General features: G+C 44.8%; 1 protein-coding gene across 5 annotated transcripts in view; it reads left to right on the top strand.

The window, feature by feature from the left end:
- Gsdme (gasdermin E) overlaps positions 1–24,571 on the top strand; it is a 51,472-nt gene that overhangs the window by 7,103 nt on the left and 19,798 nt on the right. For all 5 annotated transcript variants that reach the window (XM_031381868.1, XM_031381871.1, XM_031381873.1 and 2 more), the window contains 3 exons: positions 1,622–1,814; positions 21,308–21,479; positions 23,424–23,544. In XM_031381868.1, the coding sequence (XP_031237728.1) occupies positions 1,622–1,814; positions 21,308–21,479; positions 23,424–23,544 (486 nt within the window). The remainder of the gene's footprint in view (positions 1–1,621; positions 1,815–21,307; positions 21,480–23,423; positions 23,545–24,571) is intronic.

Genomic DNA, 24,571 nt, shown 5'->3' with positions numbered 1-24,571 from the left:
CCCTATCTGCTGTGTGACCAGTTTGGGGGACTGTTATGTTTTGAAGCAAAACATGTTACCCTATAGTCTAATGTTTTATGTGATTGACCCCAGCTTATGGTGCTATTCTGAGGGCAATGAACCCATGGGAGAAGGGACTGGCTGACAGACGTAGTCACTAGGCAGGGGCCTCTGAGGCTTGCACCTGGCCTCTGGCTCCTGCCACACATCTCCTGCTTCTGGTACTGATTGAGTAGAAGGAAGTCTGTCAGGCTGCAAGTGGTTTAGAGTCCCTCTGAAGATTACTCAGGAGTCTTGGGAGAGACTTGAGTCAAGGACAAGAAAAAGCAGAATATGGTGCCCACACAGGCTCTTAATGGATGCTTGCCGAATGATAATTGGGGCCATATTTTTATAGTATCTTGACAGATTAAAATGGGCACAGTGGCCTGGGGCATATATTTGTAGTAGAATATTGGACTACATATGAAACCCTGGATTCAATACTGAGTACAAAAGAGAGAAAAGAGAAAGTAAGGGAAAGGAAGGAAGAAAGGAAGGAAAGAAGGAAGGAAGGAAGGAGAGAAGGAAGGAAGGAAGGAAGACAGGCCACATGTGAGTTGATCAGGTATTATTCTTAAGAGTTCAGAGTAGAGGGTGGGTCCAGAAGGCATCCTGATAGTCCTCACCTGCATGTGGTCAGCTGGAGAGCAAGGGGATAGCTTGGAAGTAGAACATTTGACTGTCAGTGAGGAATCAGGCAATTCCCAGATGACTTGATTGACACTGGAATACCTCGTGGTGGTACTGCTGTGTTCCTTAGAGTCTGGAAAACCTGACAGAAAGTGAGAAGGTCTTGGAGTTAGTGTGCTTTGGGAGGGGGCTGAGGGGGGCTGGGCATGTCTGCTGATGTATGGCTAGGGATCAGATATAATATAAGCATTATATTTGCTTGGAGTTGTTAAGGAGGACCAGAGAATTGTTCTTTATGACTGGTGGTGGGAAGGAAGTATGTCCAAGGACTGTCCTGGAGATTCTGCCATGTTAAGTTAATTCCCGTGGGTTTTATAGCAGCAGTGTGGGCACAGGTGTCACCGTCATCCTCCATGAGTCCCCTTCCAGCCTTCACCTCAGATGGTGGCCATCTTAGTTACTTTCGATCCTTGCAACAATAAAATACCTGATCAGAACAACTTAACTGAGATTAATTTGGCTCACACTTTGAGGGTACAGTTTGGGGCAGGTCACATCATGGCCCAGTCAGTTCACTGTGTCCTTTTCTGGGACAGTCCACAGAATGGTGCCTCTCATATTTAGTGGGGCTTTCCTACCTCGTTTTATCCAATCTAGAAACTCCCTCCAAGACAGGTCCAGAGGTCTGTCTCCTGGGTGATTCTAGACCCTTTCAGGTTGACAGTCAGTATTAACCATAATAGTGGCTAAAGAGGGGCTAAGCAGTCCTAGACTCTGGCCAGTCCAGAACTGGACTCTGTCAGCATATAGGTGTGCAGACTGCATTTTACTAACCCCAGCTGTCCACTTTCCAATTGGATGATAGTATGGGTTTCCCAAGAGGCATCTAGGAAGCTGGGCTGGTTGCCCATCTATCTGTCTTCAGATTCGTCTACTATTTTCTTTCTAGTGGTTGTGGAGTCAGACTTCGTGAAATATGAAAGCAAGTGTGAGAACCATAAGAGTGGGACTATCGGGACGGTCGTGGGGAAGGTCAAGCTGAATGTTGGTGGCAAAGGCCTGGTGGAGAGTCACTCTTCATTTGGAACCCTGAGGAAGCAGGAGGTGGACGTACAACAGCTCATCCAGGATGCTGTGGGGAGGTAAGGGAAATTCTGTCTTGCATGCTGGGCCTTTACACATCTTATGGCTAAAGGTCATTTGGTTGAGCCTCTGCCAAAAGGCTGGTGGATGTAGACTTTACCAAATACCATGTATTGAATGCCAGTAGTCCCAGATGTCCCACTTCTATTTTCTGCCTAAGCCATAGGCCATAGGCTTTTAAATTGACTGGTGATATATCCATACAATACATAAAATATTCTTTCTATGGTGGGCATATTTAGTCCAAGCTGAACAACATTAGATTTCAAAGCTAGGCCCCTGTAACTGCCCTGTTTAATGGTTGTGAAAGAGTACTACTGTGTATTTGATACTCCCTGGGTCTTCCTGGGACTCCACCAGGACCTTGCTATTGTAGGTTTCATTGGTGGTACTGGGTGGGAGGCACAGACATTCTGTGGCTGATCTTAGTTTCTTTCTTCTGTTGCTTTTTGCAATAGGGGCACCCTTCTTCTCCCTGCAATGACCACTGGGGCGTGTGGGGGGGGGGGAGCTATGTGTTTATCAGCAATCAAAATGTAACTGGGCAATGTTCATTTTCTTTGCTAAATCTGGTGACAATGTTCATGGAGGCCGGAGGGCAGGAAGTCTGGGAAGGTCCTGGGCTCTCTTACTTTTTACCCACCGGAAATCCTCTTTGCCCTCTTACTCTAAACCCATCCCTTCTTAGCTTCAGTGTACAGTTTTGTCATTTCTATTTCAGGAACCAAGAGTTAGGTAATGCTCTGCAATCACATCTCCTGTGAGAGGATTTTAAAAGAAGTCTTCATGATTCAGGTGTAAAAGCTACTGTGAACAGGAAGCACGGTGCGGGTGGTGGAGGGGGGAGGGCTACCCGGTGAATAGCCTTTCATGAAAAAGCTGTAAGTGGGAACAGAAAGGGAGAAGGGGAGGACCATCAGGCACCTACTATGAGGCAGTGGGCATTTATTGCCTTGCACTGGGACTCTGCACTGTTGACTGCTCTAGTGCTGAGGGAATCACGGCCCAGGAAAGTGGAATCATTTGTTCCCAGAAAGCTCAAGCTGGGTGCCGCAGCTGGCATTCAACTAATTTTCTTGGTCCCAAGCCTCCTTTTCTTTCTCTAAATCTTGCTTGAATTGGTGAAAATAAAAGTGGTTTAGGTGTGATGTGGAGTACCCCTGAGGGTGTTGCTGGGTGAAGCATGGGATTGGGCCCGGTCTTCAGCAGGTGCTTGTGAAGAGTCAGGCCTGCTGCCTTGGTTATACTTGGACAGGCTGAGATCACCGGGGAAGACAGTTCACTCGTCAACTGCAGGTGTGATGGAGAAGGAACGGTCTGGGGAGTAATAGCTGAGACATGAGGATCATCCATGTCAGGATACAGCCAGGGTAGAATGCATAATCAGCATGTGAAGGCCTGCCTTTCCACCCCGAATACTGCAAAACAGAAAAAAAGACACAGTACCTGGAACCCCAGGAGGTGCTTTATCACTGAGTCCTACTATGTGCCACTCTTTGCTGAGAGCTAAGGGTGAGCTACATGAGAAGGAAGGAGAGGTACTTTCCCAGCCTCAAGACAGATGCCAATCAAGCTAGCATTCCTGTGATGTCATGTTAGGGTAATAAATCCTTATCGTGTGGTCTGCCTGGGCTGTCTTTGGACTCCTGGAACATCATCAGGATTGATAATATGCTGTGGATGCAGCTGTGGCCTTGGGCACAGTAAGGAGTGATGCCTCAATACTGAATGTTCTCAAGCAGCCACCCATTTTTATTTCAGTTGTATAGATAAGCTATCACCTATATACAAATTTTATAGGCTCTAAAACCCTCAAGTATTAGAGCTGGTGTGTAGTGTGTGGTGTAGTTCACTTGCTGAGCTTGCTTGAGGCCCCGTGGTTGATCTAGGCAGCACCAGAAGAAAGAAAAATAAATCTCCAAGTATTCATTGTGTTGCCAGATCTTAAACTCCATTCTCTCGTTAAAAACTATACCCATATATTTAATAGATCCATTTGGAATTTGGAGAATCATGCTTATAGGTACTAGGAGCTGGTTGCTTTTTAATGAGCCTTAGGTTTAGCTTTAAAATTCTTGATGGGTACTATACTGACCTTGCCTCCAATTTCTTTAAATGGAGACTAACAAATGCATCAAGAATTCTCATAGCAACTCAGATTTGTGTTTTAGTCTTTGTATCTAGTGTTATTTCATTACAGCTCTCTATAAAGGTTTTTTCGATGTCTTCTGTCATCCAGCTGGCACTTGTCACTGTCTCAGTGTAACAGCTCTACCTCACACCACCTCTGCCGGCAAACTCATTATTGCCTCAACTCTCCCAAAATCTGGAGAACCTCATTCTTGGTAAATAACTTGGACGGACATAGTAAGCCATGCCAGCCTCTGGCCTCAGTCTTCCAAGGCTCAATGGTCTTTGGGAGCTCACTCTGAAATGTCTAGATGTGAGTGGGCACACTCCAGATCTTTTCCTTTGAGGTTGGTCCTTGCTTCTAGCTATGGCAGCAGAGAGGGTTTTGTTTTGTTTATTTGTTTGTTTTGTTTTATCTTTTATTTCTTTGGATACCTGAGGTTTGAGTTGATTGTTACTATTAAGACACATCCAACTTTTATTATTTATTTATTTATGTATTTATTTATTGTTTGTTTGTTTGTTTGTTTTCCGAGACAGGGTTTCTCTGTGTAGCCCTGACTGTCCTGGAACTCACTCTGTAGACCAGGCTGGCCTCAAACTCAGAAATTGCCTCCCTCTGCCTCCCAAGTGCTGGGATTAAAGGTGTGTGCCAGCAATGCAAGCTGCTTACAGTTGTCTAGGTGTACATGCAATTAGAAAATCTGTTCTTGAAGAACTCCCCATTAATTATATAAATTGATACATCATGGATGTGGCAATGATAAACATTCACAATTGTTCAGAATATTTTGAAATGATAGCAAGTCAGCCTAGCTACAAATTTTGTACACATTAGAAAATGACAGAACCCTGTTGTGGTGTTTGACCTTCGTAGAGGAGATAAATGACTTTCAGGAGCACTGGTTCAGTGTGCACACTTATTTGGCTTAGGTGTTTTCTCAAAGTGGTCATGTTTTGCTTTACAAAAGGAATGTGTGTACAAAACTGGAGGTGTCTTTCTTTTCTACTGGATTCATTTCCCTGTGGCTTGCAGAGCATGTGCTAGCCAAGCATTTGTCTTGTGTGTTCCTCAGCTTGCTCACACTCTTCCTTCATTCTCCCTTTTCTCTGCTTCTCCTTCAGGGGCAGTATGGGTGTGATGAGCTAGGGAAGGGCAGAGTTAGGGAAGGGAATGAGCTAGGGAGGTCTAGGATTGGTGTGGCTAGCAGAGATACCTATGGCTGTTTCTTAGTGTTAGCAGCTGTTTTTAGACCCATGGTTGGGTGATAAACTAGGTTCAATGTGTGTGTGTGTGTGTGTGTGTGTGTGTGTGTGTGTGTGTGTGTGTGTGAGAGAGAGAGAGAGAGAGAGAGAGAGAGAGAGAGAGCTAAGATTTTACTATGTAGCTCAACTGCCTGCCTCCCAAGTACTAAGGTTAGAGATATATACATCTAGAAGGCTAATTTTTTAAAATGAAGAAATAATTGTGGAAATTATGGAATAACAGAACCTAAGGAATAATGTAATAAATATATGTCACTTATGGGTCTTAAGAGACCAAGTAAAATCTCAGGATCCCAGTATTAAGATCTTCTAGAGCCATTGGCCAGACATTTCGATTGTCACCTAGACTGTTGGTTACCCTCTACAGCCCAGTTGTAAGGCCCATTGCTAAATGCTTGCCTTATTCCATTTAACATAGTAAAAGTGACCTAGTTCCCAACTAATAGCTTCATTGCTCCCTACTAATGCCATTGTGGTAAAAGACACTCAGAAAAACATCTTTTCTTCCTTTTCCTTCCTCTTCCCCTTCCCTTTTCCTTTCCTATCCTAGATAAGATTTCTCTATACAGCCTTGATTATTCTGGAACTTGCTTTGTAGACCAGTGTGGGTTGAAACCCAGAGATCTCCTGGTATTAAAAGCATGTGCCATCAAACCCTACTTAAACCATTTTTACTCAGAACCAATACCCAAGAGCCATCTTCTTCTGCCTTCATTGCCTTGAACTTCATTATCATAATGGACTTTGTGCTTTTGTGAGAATTAGATGAAAACATGTCCAGAGCCTATGCCACTGCTTCTGGCACGTGGCAAGTTCCCGTAGTTCTTTCACCATGGTAGTGAGTGGGTTCACTTCTGACATGGTAGAGCCTGGTTACCAAGTCTAGGGAGAGCTAGATGCTGAGATGGGACAGGAGCTGTGGTGCTTAGAAGTCAGGAGAGTGGGTGACTAGGGTTATGCTAGCCTCAGAGATGCTGATGTGGCATTTATGACCCACCCCCTTGTATCTTTTGTTTCTCTGGAGGAAAGTGCCAGGCAATGAGCTGGTGCCCATAGCTGAGTTGTCTGGGTAGAGTCACAAGCTGGAATCCTATGGCAGGTGTTTGCTAATCCCCAGCCCACGCCTGTGCTTTCCAATGTCTGGAATGGTGACAGTACCCACCTTTGTATTTCCTGTATTCTTTTTCAGTTCCTCCATGGAGCTTCATGGTGAGCAGTGTTCAGATGGATCCACCAAAAGCTGGGATGGGGTGCCATTCCTCCTCACCTATTTTACACCATCTCTTACCAGGTGCTTCATACTCTTAAGTACCAGTTTTGTGTGTTCTCATTGACCCAGCTTCCTGACCCTTCTTTTTGAGCTTGTGTCCGCCCACCTCTGGCCCAGAGATGTCTGGTTCCTCCTCTTGTCACTACCCTTGCCAGCTCATATTCCTATGTGTGCTGCATCCCCAGGAAGTGGTCTATATTTCCTCTTAGCCACACAGTCCAACATTTTCTCTGTAGCACTATTGCTCTCCGTGTCCCCCTCAACCCTTGGGCCTGTCACCTGACTTCAGGACTGTCACAGTTCCTTAGAGTCAAACACTAGGCAGTCTTCCATCTGGGTCATATCTGGAGGCTTCTTCACTCTTCCATCTACACAGCCTTTTCTTCCTGTCACACTCTGCCAGTTCCTAACTATTCTTCATGTCCTAGCCTAGACCCAATGTCCCCCTTAAAAGCTATATCCTCACCCTCCTGTTGGGGTGCTGGATGTGCTGAAAGCTCATTTGCCCTGAGTTCCTCAACCTCCACATGTCTATCCTGCCATGCACCTCTTGCTCATGGCAGCATGAGCATTGCGCTCTGGCAGCATGATGAGCATTGCTCGGTTGAAAGAATAATTGGTTTATCTTCATTTTACATATGAGGACTTGAATTCAGAAATTAATTAGTTTGCCTGGACTCATGATTTAAGGCTAGACCCATAAACCATGTGGTTTTTCCAATCCAGCTGCTATGTGCAGAGCTTGAAAAGGAAGAAAACCCTCAAGAGGCAGTTCAGGCATTCACCTCTTTGCTCAGCTTCATCCAGCTTCTCATCTTCTTGGCTTGCTGTTCTGCATCACCTGGTGGCAGTTAATTAATTGCACAGCTTAAAAGGTTGAGCATCTGTAATTGCTTAGTCATTTTGCCCTTTCAGTCTCTCTGTGTGACAAAGATAAGATGCCGGAGATGGATGCGTTAGAGCAGGTGTGGTATGTGTATGGGAGGCAGTCCAGGCACTTGGAGAATCATGTGCAGTTAACATCATGCCACAGCTTTAATTCTTCTTGTGATTTACAAACATGGAGCCATTTTTATCTTCACAACTTGGAGACACACACACACACACACACACACACAGAGAGAGAGAGAGAGAGAGAGAGAGAGAGAGAGAGAGAGAGAGAGAGAGAGAGAGAGAGAGAGAGAGAAAGAGAGAGGGAGAGAGAGAGAGAGAGAGAGGGAGAGAGGTTTTTCACCACAGCCATACTTTTTTAACTTCAGGGGACATGGTCTAAGGTTTCCAATGTATGATAAAACAGCATAACACTAACCCCCTGTTGACTCTCTTTTTGTCATGCACACGTGTGTACATAGGCACACACATACAGTAAAGCTTGAACTATAAACCAGGCCTAGTAAAGGATGAACTACTGATAGAACAATTATACTGCAACCATATAACTGTCTGTTAGTAAGCACTGTAATTAAACTGTGACTCACTGCACAGTTATGCAAATGGCTCTCTTATGTGCTGTACCCATCCTTCTTAGGGTGAGGCTCTCTCATATGCTGTACCCATCCTTCTTAGGGTGATGTCCTTGATAGCAGCCTGTGTCATCAGAGGAAGTGAGATGAACAGCTGACGACCTCTCCTTACCATGGGAACAACTTTGTAGTTCGATACTGACAAGATTAGCACTGTTTCCCTTTCACTGTTTCCAGGTGGAGTTGCCTTACTGTTGGTCTTAGCACATGCTCTTTGTTTTCTTTAGAGAACTTCCACTCCCCATAAAAGGAAGCATGCTAGAGCATCTTTTTGGTAGATCCAAGTTGTCATCATCAGTCTCCTTGGGATGTCATTGTTAAGTAAAATGGAAGTTACTTGAACACAACCATTGGGGCATCAAAAGCCGATTTGGTAACTGAGGTTGTGTCTGGGTGACTCTTGACTGAGTAGCATATACATGGCAGATACACTGTATAAAGGATGATTCATAGCTGAGCTGTGTCTGCAGGATAGTCCTCATTCCTCAGAACAGTGACAATTTAGTAATTTTGGATTGTGGTTGACTTCAGGTAACTGAAACCATGAAAAGCAGTAAGGAGATGACCGTATGTTGGAAATGAGAGTTTCAGGTCACAGTAGATGAGGTTTCTAGAATTTTCTGTCCCTTGCTCCGGGTTGTTGTATCTTGGGTCTAAGTCCATGCATTAAAGGCTAGGTTCCAAGATTGTGATGTTACTAGGGATGATGGGAGTTAGGTTATTGGAAGCATATCCTCAGGGGCTATTTTGGGGCCTCTGTTCCTCCCCTTTTCACCTAACTTTCTGGCTCCCATGAGAGGACAGGATTCACCCACCACATACTGGTTCCATGTGACACTACACAGTGATAGGGCCAAGCACTGATAGAGTGAAATGGTGGAAGTCCTGAGCCAAAACACTACCCTCAAGTCAGAATTTCCCTTCTTTCCCTCTTGCATGGAAGCTGATCTATTGCAGCTGTCACAGCAGACTGGGGGAAGGCTAACTGATGCAAGGACCTTTTCATGGTTCCAGTGGGGACCACCAGTGTGTCCTCAGTGCCCAGTGGGTGGCTGCTTCAGGAGGAGCCACTGCCAGTATTCTGGGAGCTCTCATAGGGAGCCAAGCAGAAAGATAATTTGTTAAGGAGCAAATATGCATTAAGCTGTACATAGCCCAGCTCAGGAGTGAAAGGGAAGGTGAGGGCAGGGTTCCAGATTGGGCAATGCAGAGTTGTGCTGAGATCTTATCTATCCCAATGACCTGTGTCCCTTGAGTCCTTGATCTGTGAGTTCTCTGCTTTGTACCTCTCTGCGAAATAAGAATAACAGTAAGTTAATAACAGTTAGGGTGTCTTGTTGCAAAGAACATTTCTTACCCCACGTAAGGAACCACTCCGAGGAAGGAGTCTTGCTTAGCCAAGAGGTTAGCTCAGCATTTGTGCTGACCCCCCACCCCCACCCCTGGTGGCATCCTCACCTGCTGTTGTCTCAACAGCCCAAGTTTTCTCAGTTGCAAATGTCAGCTTATGTTACAGACAACAAGGTCCAGGCATAGACAAATGACTTGTTACTTGTGATGCTTTTTAAGAGGAAGAAAAATCTCCCAAATATAGTGTTTCCTGGGTTTCAATACCTGGAATTGGTCCCCAGGCCTTAAGAAAAATGTAATGGAGGATCCTAAGGATCAGAGTTGAGAAGGTCCCAACACTGGGAGTAACTGGGACCAGCGGGACTCAGGCACACAGGAACTCCACTAGCCCAGTGGCACTGGTTACTTCCAGTCTGTTTGGGCCAGTGCCCTAAGCAAACCTTGGGTGCAAATTCTGCAGCCAGTCCCACAACACCCAGAGGAAGCTCCACTCCCAGGTGCTCTGACACACCCAAGGTCCTAAGGATCAGAGGTGAGGAGGACACATCTGTTACAACACTGGGAATATCTAGGACCAGTGGGGCTCAGGGACACAGGAACTCCACTAGATCAGTGGCACTGGTTCCTTCCAGTCTGTCTAGGCTGGTGCCCTGGCAGACCTTGGGCGCAGACTCTGCAGCGAGTCCCATAATTCCCAGAGGAAGCTGTACTCCCAGGCGCTTTAATTAGCCCATGGTCCCAGGATCCCAGAATCACAGGATCACAGAGACAGCTTGACCCTGAGGAGTTCTGACATAAGCAAGGATCACAGGAAGGACGAGCCCCAGTCTGATTTAGCCAGGGCAGGTAGCAGTAGAGATAACCAGATGGCAGGAGGTAAGTGTAAGAACATAAGCAATAGAAACCAAGGTTACTTGGCATCATCAGAACCCAATTCTCCCACCATAGCAAGTCCTGAACACACCATCACACTGGAAAAGCAAGATTTGGGTTCAAAATCACTTCTCATGATGATGATAGAGGACATTAAGAAGGACATAAATAACTTCCTTAAAGAAATACAGGAGAACACAGGTAAACAGCTAGAAGCCCTTCAAGAGGAAGCACAAAAATCCCTTAAAGAACTACAGGAAAACACAATCAAATGGGTGAAGGAAGTGAACAAAACCATCCAGGATCTAAAAATGGAAATAGAAACAATAAAGAATTCAAAAGGGAGACAACCCTGGAGATAGAAAACCTAGGAAAGAGATCAGGAGTCATAGATGCAAGTATCACCAACAGAATACAAGAGATAGAAGAAAGAATCTCAGGGGCAGAAGACACCATAGAAAACATTGACACAACAGTCAAATAAAATGTAAAAAGCAAAAAGCTCCTAACCCAGAACATCCAGGAAATCCAGGACGCAATGAGAAGACCAAACCTAAGGATAGTAAGTATAGAAGAGAGTGAAGACTCCCAAGGCCAGTAAATATCTTCAACAAAATTATAGAAGAAAGCTTCCCTAATCCAAAGAAAGAGATGCCCATGAACATACAAGAAGCCTACAGAACTCCAAATAGACTGGACCAGAAAAGAAATTACTCCTGTCATATAATAATCAAAACACCAAATGCACTAAACAAACAAAGAATTTTAAAAAGAGTAAAGGAAAAAGGTCAAGTAACATATAAAGGCAGGCCTATCGGAATTACACCAGAGTTCTCCCCAGAGACTATGAAAGCTAGAAGATCCTGGGCAGATGTCATACAGACCTCAAAGAACACAAATGCCAGCCCAGGCTACTATACCCAGCAAAACTCTCAATTACCACAGATGGAGAAAACAAGATATTCCATGACAAAACAAAATTTACTCGATACCTTTCTACAAATCCAGCCCTACAAAGGATAATAGATGGAAAACATCAACACAAGGAGCAAAACTACACCCTAGAAGAAGCAAGAAAATAATCTTTCAACAAACCCACACAAACCTAATTCCACCTCTTACAACAAAAACAACAGGAAGTGACAATTACTTTTTCTTAATATCTTAATATGAAAATTAATTTTACCAACATATCCTAATTGATTGAAATCCAAAAATATGAGGAATTAGAAATTTGTTGATTGTCATCCAATGTTCTCTCTAATTTGGTAATTGGAGAAATAGGTCCAATATTGTACAATCCATATATACTTTCAGCTTGTTTGTGACAGTGTCTTGCTGTGTACAACATAAGGGTCTTGAAATCTTGCTTCTCGTATTTCAGCCTCTCTATTAGTAGTATTGTTTATTTCATGTTTTTACACTATACTATGGTTTTCAGAACAGCTTACATATTTCAAAAGTACTTATATACCCAAAAGAAACGTAGACAATTAAATTGGGAGGTGGCTTGTAAGAGAACAACAAAGAGTGAGACTGAATGAAGTTTGTAACTCTTGAATCAAGTTTGAAGAAGAGGACTTTATAAGTTACTCTTTCTCTGAGATTATCACAGCCAATGAACCAAATTTTTATCCTCAGCTAATGTCTGTGCCATCCTCCAAGCAGAACCATTGTTCATTGAAACAGTTGGTGAATGACTTTATGGATAGACCATCTTAATATACACACCATTTCTTAAATGAATGTAACCTGTTCTCTGTGGGCTGAGAATAAATTCATTCACTCAAGTCAAATAGCTTGGACCATAGCAAAAAGTCTGTATGCAAAAATCGTGCCTACAAGTCATTCCTTGGTGCAGCAGAACTGTCAACTCTCAGCTTAGCTATGATGGAGGTAAAATCCTTTGGTGATGTGAGGGTCATTGAAGTACAGCTTTATTACAATGAAACCCAATGTCTAAAAATTGTTCTTATTTTGGGCTTGTACCACAGTAAGAGCCAAGATTTTAAGCTCTACTAAATACAAAACAAACAAACAAACAAACAAAAAGACTTTATATATTTATGTTCATTTAAGAAAATACTAGTAGTGATATATTATTTTGAAATACACAGTTAATGTGTTTGGAGTTATTTAAAATTTATATTGAGAAAAATGTATGTATTTTCAGTATTGCTGTAGACAAGCATCTACATAGACTGTTAAATTGATTGTTGTTTTATATCAAACAACTTTTATAATACTCACTTATATTGTTATAATATTTTATAAATTTTAAAGAGTATGACAAAAAATATTGTAGGCATTGAAGGGGGATTCTCTGGGAGGAGTTGGGGTACAAAAGGGAAACAAGAATGTGATACAATTCTATTTACTTAAAATGTTTTTAAATATTAACAAATTCAGATAAATTGAAATCATGTAACTTTTCTCATCATAATGCAATAAAAGTTAAAAAAAAAAACTCAGTAGGATTCCCACTTGTGATGTGTCAGGAGGCAGCCTCAGGGAGCTTAGAAACGATGTTTCCTACCTGGTGTGTACCCATGTATCTGCCTCTCTTTATCTGTAGGTGTAGCTAATGAATCAGAGCCCTTTGGGAGGAACACACCAACTACCATAGCTTTAATCATCAATATGATCTACATTTCTGTGGGCCTACGACTCTTGCAGTGACAGGCTCTTTGTTTTTGTTGAATAACTTTTTTCCTTCTGCCATTTGTGGTTTTTTTTAATTAAATTAATTTGGAGAATTTGCTACGTGTATGCTGTATTCACATAGTTTCCACTTCCCCCTTCCAACTCCTCCCAAGACCTCTTTAATTATTGTTGTTACATAATGTGTGTATATATAAATATAACCTATTGAATCCATTCAGCGTTGCTACTGTGTATATATGTTCAAAGCTGACCACTTAATAGGCTCATTTTAATGTCCCCACCTTATTTCTGGGACAATGTCAAACATTAATTCAGTCCCTTAGCAGTTCTGCACAATGAGTTTGCCCTGTTGTTGCTTCCTGGTTTTTAGAATTCTGTCAAGTCAGTGGCCTTTAAATCAGTATCAGAAGATGGTTGCCTGATGGTATTGCTGCTACTGCTGTCCCAGACAATCGGGGTTCTGTAACCTGCCTGTGTACGTTCTGTCTATGAACAGATATCACATTGCATCTGACTATTCATGACTGTATCCGTTCACGCCTATGCAGACATTACCAATTGATCTTGGCTGTCTTGCTCCTCACTGCCCCCAGCCTACAGTCAGTTTTAGAATCTTTACTCCTGTGCCTAGGCAGTAGTAGATATTGGGTTAAGTAGGGTAGGTTCTCTGGCTAAGTGGTCAAGGGCCCAGAAATATTCCCGTGTTCCTCTTCTACCCCTGCCCTTACTTCCTCCATTTCTTTGCTCTCCTGGGCTAGGATGACACACTCAGGTCCTCATGATTGTACAGCTTAACATTAGCTTTAAAAAGCTTTGCAGTCTAGTGGGAACATGGCAGTGTAATGAAGTGGTGATTTCCAAAGAGCCTGGTCACTTCAGAATCTTGCCGAGTCCTTTAACAATTCCTCTCTCTCTCTCTGATGTGTATGGTCAAGTGAGCATGAGCCCACACTTTAAGTCTCCCAGACTAAACCCATTTCCAGTGACCTGCTGAGAGGTGGCAGCTGGAAGAGAATGTTAGGGACAGCTGGGTTCAATGTGTATTCTGACAGGTGGGCATGCTGGTTCTTAACTTTAAACTCTGTCAACTGGGCCAAAGCACAGTGGCCTGGGAAAACTCACATGTATACACCACCCTATTAAAAACAGGTGTTAAGGATTGCGACCCAGTATTTGTGCATCTTTATTGAAATAAATTGAAGGTATTTAGTACATATAGCATAATGTATGATATGCAAATCAGGGTGAAGCACACAACTGTTTCTTCAAGAACGAAGCATTGCACACTCTCCCAGTCATTTCTAAGTATGTCAATAGATTACAGTGTTTTAATAGTCAACCATGTGGTGAAGGTCTAGAAGCAATTCCTCTTAGTGTGTGTATGTGTGTGTGTGTGCTACATGCATGTACACTATGGTGGGTGTCCCTGGATGCCAGGGAAGGTTGTCAGAAACCCTGAAGCTTGAATTGCTGGAAGCTATGAGGGTCCAACATAGAGGTTGGGAACAAAATCCAAATTCTCCACAAGGGCAGTATGCTGAGCCAGCTCTCTAGCCTTTGGGTTTCTTTCTATCCCCACCTCCCTTCCCAGCCCCCAGTAACTATGACTCTATTCTATTCTGATGAGGGTGGCTTAGGTTCACCACAAATGAGTGAGAACATGTAGCATTTGTCCTTCTGGGTCAGGCTAATTTTACTTATGTATTGTCCTCTAGTTAACATCTATGCTGGTGAAAATGACATGGTTTCATTTTATAACCAAATACTCGTCCACTTGTGGATAGCTCTCGGATGCTTTAAATCCCCACCTGTTAAGAGTGGTCTATGCTGGCTCTGCTTTAGTTGTAAATACTACTGTAATAAGTGTGGAGGTGCATCTTCCCCCTTCCTTGGATAACAGCATCATCTGTCTTGGATAGCAGCAGAACTGTTGGATACTATAACAGTTTTATTTTTAGTTTCCCATAGTGTCTGTAATAACTTATATCCTCTCAGCTGTGCAAGAGTCACTAGGGGTAATGATATCCCATGGTGGCTTCCCTTGTGTTTCCCTGGATGAGGGAGACTGAACATTTGTTTATAGGTTTGTTGATTTTCTCTCTGTTCGGCTTTACAGCCCATTTTTAAGTGACATTGTTTTTGTGGTATTCAGCATTCTGAGCTCCTATGTATTCTGGATGTGGCTACCAGTGGAAGAATAGCTGACAGACACTCCTCACACTCTAGGCTGTTTGTCTCCTTGGCTTCATAGATGCTTTTAGTCTGACAGAGACCTGCATGTCTCTTTTTCCTTTTGTCTGGGCTTTTGGAGTCTTGTCTAAAACAAGTCATTGCCTTTACTGACTGATGTCTTGAAGGGTTTCTCTGTCTTCTTGCTGTCATAGTTTCAGGCTTACTATCAGGACTTGGTCCATTTTCAGTTGACTTACATAGGGAGAAAAGGGGATTGAATTGTTTTTGCCTATGTATAACTAACTTTGCCAGCAGGTTATCAAAGACACTGTCTTCTCTATTGTATATTCTTCTGTTGTATATTCTTGGCACCTTTGTTGAAAATCAGGTGGCTGTTTGAATATAGATTAATTTCTGCACTCTCTGGCCAATTCCATGGGTTTTTGTGTTGGGTTTTCAGCAAACACTATGCTGTTAGAATCACTATAGCTTTACAGTTAGTGAGTTAGACAGCTAGTTCCTCCATCTGTCCATTCTGGGTCTTATAGGCCAGGCTAGATGAAATGTATTGTGTAGCTCAGGTGGGCCTTGAACTCACCGTCCTCCTGCCTCAGCTTCCCAGGCAATGCGTTTACAGGTGTGCACACCCCCAGCTTTGTAGTGCGTTTTGGATGGAAGTGTTTTCTTCAAGATTGTTTTGATTATTCTTGGACTTACACAAACATTAGTTGTGTTTTTTTTCTATTTCTGTGAAGAAGGGTCTCACACATGCTGGCATAGAACTCACTGTGCAGCTCAGGCTGACCTTGACTTTGTGGCACTTTTTCTGGCCTGGCTTCCCATGAGTTGAGATTACAGGTGTGAACCATCACCCTTGGCTGCATGGGACTGCTTTCTTAATTTCTGTGCCAGAATTTCACTAATGGGACTGCTTTTTCTGTGCCAGAATTTCATTATTGTGGTATAAAAATGGTGCTAGCTTTTGTGTATTGGCTTTTTTGTCTTGTCATTTTACTGAATTTGTTTGTAAGTTCTAACAGTTTTTTTTTTTTTTTTTGGAAATTGATATTTTAGTTTAATATACAAAGTGATGGGCTTCATCGGGCAGCTGCTTGGCAGTTCAGTTTATCTCCACGTAAAATCACACCATCTGCACAAGTGCCTAATGTAACTTGTCTTCTCTTCCTCTTGCTCGTTATATAGGAGTGTAGCCTGGGCATCCCTGCCTTGCTCCTGATCTCAGAGAAAACGCAGGGAGCTTCTCCCTAGCCAGTGTGACATGGCTGTGGGCTTGTCACCTATTGCTTTGGCTCTCTTGAGGCATGCTCCATCTATACCCAGTCTGTAGAGAGTTTCTCTTTACAGAAGGGCTGTTGAAGAAGCTTTTGTAGGGACAGCTTTATTGTTTAAGGTGTGGGAAATGACAAGTTCCATTGGACTGTTTTTGCATTGGCTGGAGTGCTTTTGCGATTTTGCTGGTTTTGACTGATGTCAGCATACTTATGGGGGCTCTAGTAGTAGAGATTGTGGAGGTTCATGAAGGTCCTTTTGTGTCTCTGTGGAGGACATGAAGTCTCATAAACACATAAGGACACAGGATCTGTATCTTCAGGCTCCACAGAGCCAAGCCCTGATGGCAGAGCCCTGACTGTGATGGCGGCTGCCATCTTGGAGGTGTGAGATTCAGTTCTCTCCAGATCCCTCAGAGTAAGTGCAGGTGGTTGACACCAATGGCAGTGATACCTGTGACCTCTGTGGGTGACATGGGATTCACAGGACAGACATGGGAAATGCCTTAGTCTCGGGCACTAGTAGTCACATGTAGTAGTGTAGGAACATCTTTGGCTCTACATGGTGAGCACTGGTGCTGCTGTATATATTGTATATATTGGTGAGTCTGTTATACTGGAAATTGTGGTTTGAGGTTTTGGAACACAAAGGGGGACTTCCTAAGGTCCACTGGGGTAACTGCAGTTGATGCTTGTACTTGTGGCACTGGTAGCCATGTTCATAGAGTTTAGGGTCTAGATGCATTTTTTTTTTCAGCAGTGACAATGGCTTTGGCAATGGCATTGTCTCATTCTTTTTATGTTGAGAAGGCCAGAGATTACAGTGAGATGTCCTTAGCTGTGTTGGTCCATATGCAGGTTACATGTGTGGAAAGACCTTTCCTGGGCTCCTTGAATTGAGCAGGCATGGTCCTGGAACTCATGATTTTGGTATTTGGGACTCGTTTGGTATCTGAAGGCTGTTTAGCATGTTTATAGGTCACACAGAGCAAGCTCTGTATGACATACAGCTTACCACACTGGTAGAGGCTGTGGGAGATGAGAAATGCTGATGAGCTGTCCCGCGGTCCTTCGAGATGAAGCTGGTTGATGCCAGAGCTTTTTGTACCAGCAGGTACTGCCCTATGGTGAGTACCTTCCCCAGTCCCAACCAGGCAAGGGCAGGCGTGGCCAGGTAGTGGCGGGGTCCAGGGTCACTGGTACTCATGTTCTAGAACCACGGGAAACAGCTGGGACCTTTTTCAGCTCCCAGTGTACAGGGGGACGCAGTCCCAAAGTTGTACCATGTGGCGGGGGCACCAGGTATGGTTCCTGTATAGAAACTGGAAGTGGATGTCAGCTTGTTGCTATGGCAGCCGCTGCTCCCAAGGGCCTGAACTTCTAAGAGGCTGGACTCCAAGCTGTCTAAGCGTCTAGCGTGACAGTTCCAACTTGGATTCTGGAGGTTGTAGGAGCACACAGTAGGTTCTTTAACTCCTAGACACCTAACTAAGATACAAAGCTCCCGAGGTACTGTGAGAGGGCCATACAGTGGGGGGCTCTGTGCTCACATTCGCCCAGCACTATCGCGTCTCTCCCTCTCGTCCCCTGTTCTCCTCAGTCTCCTTCCCTTTCTCTTTAGCTTTCTTCTATTTCTCTTACTCGATAGCTAAGGCTGGCCTAGAACTCACTATGAGCCCAGGCTGGCCTTAAACTTATAGTAATCCTTCTGCCTCAGCTTCCTGAGTACTGGGATTACAGGCACCTGCGCTCACACTCAGTGTTATTTAGGTCCCCATTGCTTCTTCATTGTCTTCAGAGCCATGCCTCATGGTTTCCTCTCAGAGTGCATTGCCCACTTTATGTTTGAAAATGATTTCCTTTTACATCTGTGTGTATGTGTGTGAGCCGGTGTGAGTTCCTGTGCTCCATGGGTATGGGTGCTTGCAGGGGCCAGTGGTGGGCATTGCATGCTGCAGACCTGGAGTTCTAGGTGGTTGTGAGGTGCCATGTGGGTGCTGCTGGGAACTGAACCCAGGTCCTCTGTAGGAGCAGCCAGTGCTCCTTGGCACTCTAGCTCCTTCTTTTCAGTTTAATGGGTTATATGAGTTGACTTCATTTCTTTGTGTTTCTGGTGTTTATCTCCTTTTCCTTCTATTCTTTGTAGAACTTGGCTCTCTGTTTAAGCATCTTTTCATGGACTTTGTCCAGTTCTGGTCCAGTGATAGTGAATGTCCACAGAGACAGCTACACCATTGGCCTTTCCTATGCACTTGGTCAGTATAGGTGACATACTACTTTTTTCACACACACACACACACACACACACACCTGAGCACTCATACATTATAGAAGCAAATCGACAAGGAAGAAACAGATGGAATTTACATATTCATTTATTCACAGAATGTTCCCTGAGTCTATTCTGGGTGCTCAGTGCTAATCCAGCTCTGAGATCAGCAGAACATGGCAGGCACAGTCCCCAACTCCGTGGAGCTTCTATTCTAGACTGATGGTGCTGGCAATGAATGGAGAAAAGAAAAAGCCAGAGAAACAGTGGTGGGGAAGGGTGCTTGCCATCTCAGCTGCACCATGGGGCCAGAGTACAGAGTACATGGGGCCAGTGTACAGAGCTCAGCAGCCTGAAGAGGTGATGAACATGTCTAAGATAAGGTAGGCAGGGATGAAGTGTCAGGGCTTTGACTTGGCATTTCATGGCTTCTTGAAGGCATAGAGGAAAGGCTTGAAGGTGAGGTTAGTAGAATAGGAGGCAAGGACATGGTCATGGAGTTGTAGAACCTGGGTGAGGAGTTGAGGCAGAGCCCTTAAAGGCTTTTAAGTAGGTGAGTGATAAAGGAATCTACCCCTAACCCAGTGAAATGGTCCACAGTTCCCAGGAACTGCACATATAGACGCTTTGTTCTGTAGACCTTATTGGGAAATTGGCTGGAATGTTTTATGGCACACCCTTAGTGTGGCATAAGCTGACTGCTCATTACCCCTTCAAACAACCCATGCTGAGGACATTGTATACAACGGCTTTTCATGAGAGAGCCACAATGTGAATTCAGGTGACCCAATTCCCTCCAGGTTGGCCGGGGGAGGGCAGCTCCCTGTCCTTGCTTCTTCCTGGAATTAGCCTCACAGTTAACTATGTGGTGTGTACACGTCTGTATGCATACGTGTGTGTACAGATACACATACAATGTAGGTGTGGATGGAGATGGAGACTGGAGGTTGACATCAAGTGTCTTTCATGATCACCTCACGATGCTTTTGGAAGCAGTCTCTCAGTGAACTTGGAGCTCACTGGTTTGGCTGAACTGGGTAGCCAGTTAGCTCCAAGAGTCCTCTTGTCCCTGCTTCTCCAGATCTGAGATTACAGACATGCACTACTGTGGGCTGTAATCTCACATGCACCACTGTGGGCATTTTACATTGGTGCTAGGCTCCAGCTCAGTCATGCTTTCCCAGTACAGCCACCCTCTAGCGCGCTGGCCAGCAGTTTTGTTAATGGTCCATTTTGTCCCACATGGATATTGCAGTACTTTTGCACTGGAATACAGTCTGCCTAGTGGGAGACTGACCAGTGTTCTGAATGTCTTTCTTTTTACTGTGGGAAAATATAAAATTTGCAAGTCTGCCATTCAAGTGTGTGATTTGTTGGTATTAAATACACTCTCTCTGTTGTGTAACCATCAGCTCTATCTGTCTCTGGAATTTTTCACCTCCTCCAAGCAGAACTCTGTAGCCAGTGAGCAATTAATTTTTCCTGATTTCTCCCATCCCCCAGCCTCAGTACTGCAGTCTTCACTATCATTGTGAATTTATCTATTCTAGATCATCCCTAAATATGGAATCTTATAGTGTTCGTCCCTTTTTGGTGGCTGATATTGCTTAGTATGAGGGTTAAAGTTGTTCCTTTTTCATGTCGTAGCATATGTCAGAGCTGACTCCTTCCATGGTGACCAGTCCCATATTATGGATAAGTCACTATGTATCTCTATTTATATGTGTATCGTGGGCTCATTAGTACCCTGGCCAGTTAGTTTGTCCATTTCAGGGTTGTTTCCAAAATCCTGGGAACCCTAAATTTACCTAGGATGGACCATCTGCCCCTTTGTGGCCAGGGAGGGGTGCTGAACCTGCAGGTGACTAACCTCAGATGTCTTGGAAGCACAGGATGAGCCTTTTTCTTCCCATGTCAACTGCAACTGGGACCTGGTGCTTTTCCTGCCCTCCCATAGCCACGGGAGGATTATGTGATGCTAACTGGGGTCTCCAGGGAGCTTATCTCATCATTGGCTTAAGCATCAATATATAGCCGGAACTGTGGCCTGACCTTGAAATTATACAGAATTTTAAGTGGCTCAGAACCAATTTTTCACATGGGGAACTGGGTGGTCTCAGCTGGGTGGCCCGGGGCAGTCTATACCAAATGGCTTCTGTCTCTGTGATAGAAACCCCACAGAGGTTATCCTTTCTTCTTGTAGTCCCATCGGGGTTCCAGTCTGATCTCCTGATACAGCCTGCGCATTAACCTGTGCCTCTCCCCAGTGAGAAGCCACTGTGCCTCTCATCAGAATGACCCCGTGCTTCAGAAGAGGGCATGTGTCTGCCATGATGTCTGCCACTCTTCTACTCAACCCAGCCTCACCCAGAAGACTGGGTGGCAGCTGTCCTGCAGCATGGCTTTCCATTGTTCTTCACTGAAGCCAGTGTGAATGTTGGGGACTTTGTGATGAAGAGTATATAATTCCTTGGCACTTCTTCCAGTGCCCAGCCTGTCCCTCAGCTGGTCTGAGTGGCCTCAGGAGAGCTTGGCCGAAGCCATTCTAGGTAACCTGCCTCTGCTCTCATCACCAGGAAATTAATGAAACCTACTCTTCCCTTTTCTAGCTGCAGGAGGATTTTCTGGTCCCTGCCTCGGTCTCCCTGGGGGCACAGGGTTACCCCTGACCAATTTTCTTTTTCAGAACAGTTAATATGGACAACCTGGTGCTCCAGCAGGTACTAGAGAGCAGGAACGAGGTCCTGTGTGTGCTGACGCAGAAGATCGTGACAACGCAGAAGTGTGTGATTTCTGAGCATGTGCAGTCGGAGGAGACGTGCGGAGGCATGGTGGGGATCCAGACCAAGACTATACAGGTGCCACACCTCAGCATGGAGAACTTTCCCCACGGGCCCTTTTTCGAGGGTCTTCCTCAGTCAGAACTCTTCCTGTAGAGAGTGAGGAATGGGACGGGCTCAAGCTAGCTCTAGTGAACAAGACATCCCTGGTTCATGTAACTAAGCTCTTTGAGGCAGCTGGCCTCAGTTCCTGTGAGGCTTGAAGGTATTGTGAGCCTCCCTCCTTCCTAGGTAGTTGAGGTTTCTTCCTCTTGGAGCTGCTGGCTCCAGGCTTGCTTCAGGCTTATTAGAATGCCAGGAAAGAGTACTCCTAGTCTGAATCTCACCAGATCATGTCAGTTATGTCTGTCTCTCAATCTGTGGCAATGGAACTCTAGTGGCTAGCTAGGCCTGGGCCCGACACGGCCCTTAATGGAAGTAGAGAGCTTCCTTTAAGGAAGTTTAGTCAGACACTAGCCAGGCCAGGAACAAGAGAACTTGTCTGTCTGCCTGCCTGCCTGCCTGCCTGCCTGCCTGCCTGCCTGTCTGTCTTTCTGTCTGTCTATTACTTCCAGGCTCCAAGCTGATCCTAGGGTGTTCTAGAATGAGAGAAGTAGACAGCTATCTGCTTAAACCGTGTCCCCTCAGCTGGCCACCCTCAGCTGGCCACTCTCAGCTGGCCACGGGGCTTATAATCTTCTTGGTAGCACTGGCTTATTCTAGAAGACACAGGAGGGTTGTATTTGGCAGTGGGCTGGGTGAGGTGTGGCTGTAAGTCTATAGCTGGGACTGCTGGGTATGCTGGTGAGCAGGCTGAACAGCAGAGGGGGAAAAGGGGACCTGATGGACTGATGGAGGTGACTTCAGCTGGCCCTGCTGACACTTCTGCCCATGGTTTCCAGTTGCTGAAGGTCTGGTTCTGAGAGTTGGAGCCCAGCTGCTGCTGCTTCTTGGTTCAATGCAAATACTTGGACCAGGGGAAGATGGCTAAGCTGTTGTCTGTCTCCAGTGTTTGGCCAACAAGGAGACCTCCAGCTTCCTGTCCCTGGGGGACTGCAGGAAGGGCTCTTTGATGCTTGACAGCCCAGCCCTGTCCATCCACCTTCCTCCTGTCTGTTTCCCAGAGCCTTGCCTATGGCCTTGTCATCTCAGCTTTGTCTGTGCCCTGAGCACCACCCATAAGTGTGTGAACGACTCAGTGAGGGCTTCCCAGACCAGCTTTATCCTGTTGGGATTTTCAATGAGATTTCAAAGTTGTTACTTGAATCTGGAGAAGGAATTGGAAATGAATCTTATTTATCTTATCTGCAGTCATACATAGCTGTACTCTGAGTTACACAGCACTTGATGATGTTGTTGGTGGTCGTGTCACACTGGAGAATAACTTATACAGTCCTGGATATCTGAAGAGATTCATGGTGTGCCCTAGGGATGCAGTGAACGGGAGATGCATGAGGCTATTGCCAGCCTAACTCAGCACACAGTTTCCTTCCTTCCTTCTTATAAAAACTATAATCTAAAGTACTGTAAAATGCAATGTTAAAGATCCAGTCTAGTGTACATGAGCCGATGGCATAGTTATTTATAATGATCTGGTATTCCATACTGACAGTGACTGTAGGTGCACAAGGGGGCCTGCTAGCAGTGTCACCACAGACATGAGTGATGCCTTCTGCAGTGATGGTAGACTGCGCATGATGGCACTAGGAGATAGGAATATTTTGGTTCCATTAATCACAGCATTATGGGACCACAGTGGTGTAATATGGTATATTGTTGCCAAAGCATAGTAGTTCTGGTGTGTAGCTTCCTACCCCATGCTCTGGCATCTTATCCATGCCACCCAATATCAGTGCCAGCTGTCTCCTCCTTCTTCCCTAGCTCTGTGGATATTTCCCAGCATTCCTAGGAGGCTGGACATAGACGTTGACAGGAAGAAGCCAGGAGTGCCTGCGTATATAAGTAGGAACATGTCATCCACAGGTGTCAGCAATGGAGGATGGGACTGTCACCACGGATACCAACGTAGTGCTGGAGATCCCTGCTGCCACCACCATTGCCTATGGCATCATGGAGCTGTTTGTGAAACAGGATGGCCAGTTTGGTGAGTCCTCATGAGGTATGCCCTGGTAGAAAGAGAGAGGACAGGGTGGCAGAGGGGAACAGAGTGTCTAGGATCTGGCTCTGGGCAGTAGGAGCCACTGTGACAGTTGCTGAGACTGGCAGATGAGCAGCTTGCTCATTGTAACTGTGCATTCTTGCTAAGTGTGATCTTTGCCCTAGAGAATAGACTACATGTACATTTGGTTGTCATTCCCATTTAAGATTTATTTATTTATTTTATGTATATGAGCACATTGTTGTTACCTTCAGACACACCAGAAGAGGGCATCAGATCCCATTATAGATGGTTGTGAGCCACATGTCATTGCTGGGAATTGAACTTAGGACCTCTGGAAGAGCAGTTAGTGCTCTTAACCACTGAGCCATCTCTCCAGCCCCCTCCCATTTATCGTGATGAAGAGGTAAGGTGAGGTGGTCTCCTGTGAGACCATGCTGGCTCTCATGAAGCCTATGCAACATGCCATAGCTCTCTGTTGCAAAGATGGGAAGAGGGTCACTAATGTCTTCCAACTAAGGCACATTCAAGGATCTGAACAAGCATGGAACAAAACCCTGAGCCTCCCTCACTAGTTTGTCCATCCGGCCAAAGAGAAGCCTGCACTTTGGGGAGTGAACATGACTTGCTTAAAGAGACAGTAAGAAAAGGTGTCAATTTTAAGAAACTGATCAAGAATGCTGGGTAAGCCGGGCGGTGGTGGCGCACGCCTTTAAACCCAGCATTTGGGAGGCAGAGGGAGGCAGATTTCTGAGTTCGAGGCCAGTCTGGTCTACAGAGTGAGTTCTAGGACAGCCAGGGCTAAACAGAGAAACCCTGTCTCAAAAAAACAAAAAACAAAACAAAACAAAAAATCCAAAACAACAACAACAACAAAATCAAAAACCAAAACCAAAAACAAAAACAAGAATGCTAGGTAAAGGAAATCTGGGCTGCTCAGAACCCAGGGTGGCGGCTCTATCTCCAGTGTATCAAGCTTGCACAGATAGAGGGGGGGAAAGGGAGGGGGAGG

This window comes from Mastomys coucha, unplaced genomic scaffold (assembly GCF_008632895.1).
Source record: "Mastomys coucha isolate ucsf_1 unplaced genomic scaffold, UCSF_Mcou_1 pScaffold20, whole genome shotgun sequence".
NCBI classification, from domain to species: Eukaryota; Metazoa; Chordata; class Mammalia; order Rodentia; family Muridae; genus Mastomys; species Mastomys coucha.
Note: the sequence above shows the minus strand (reverse complement) of the source record. Positions and strands in the feature narration are given on the sequence as shown.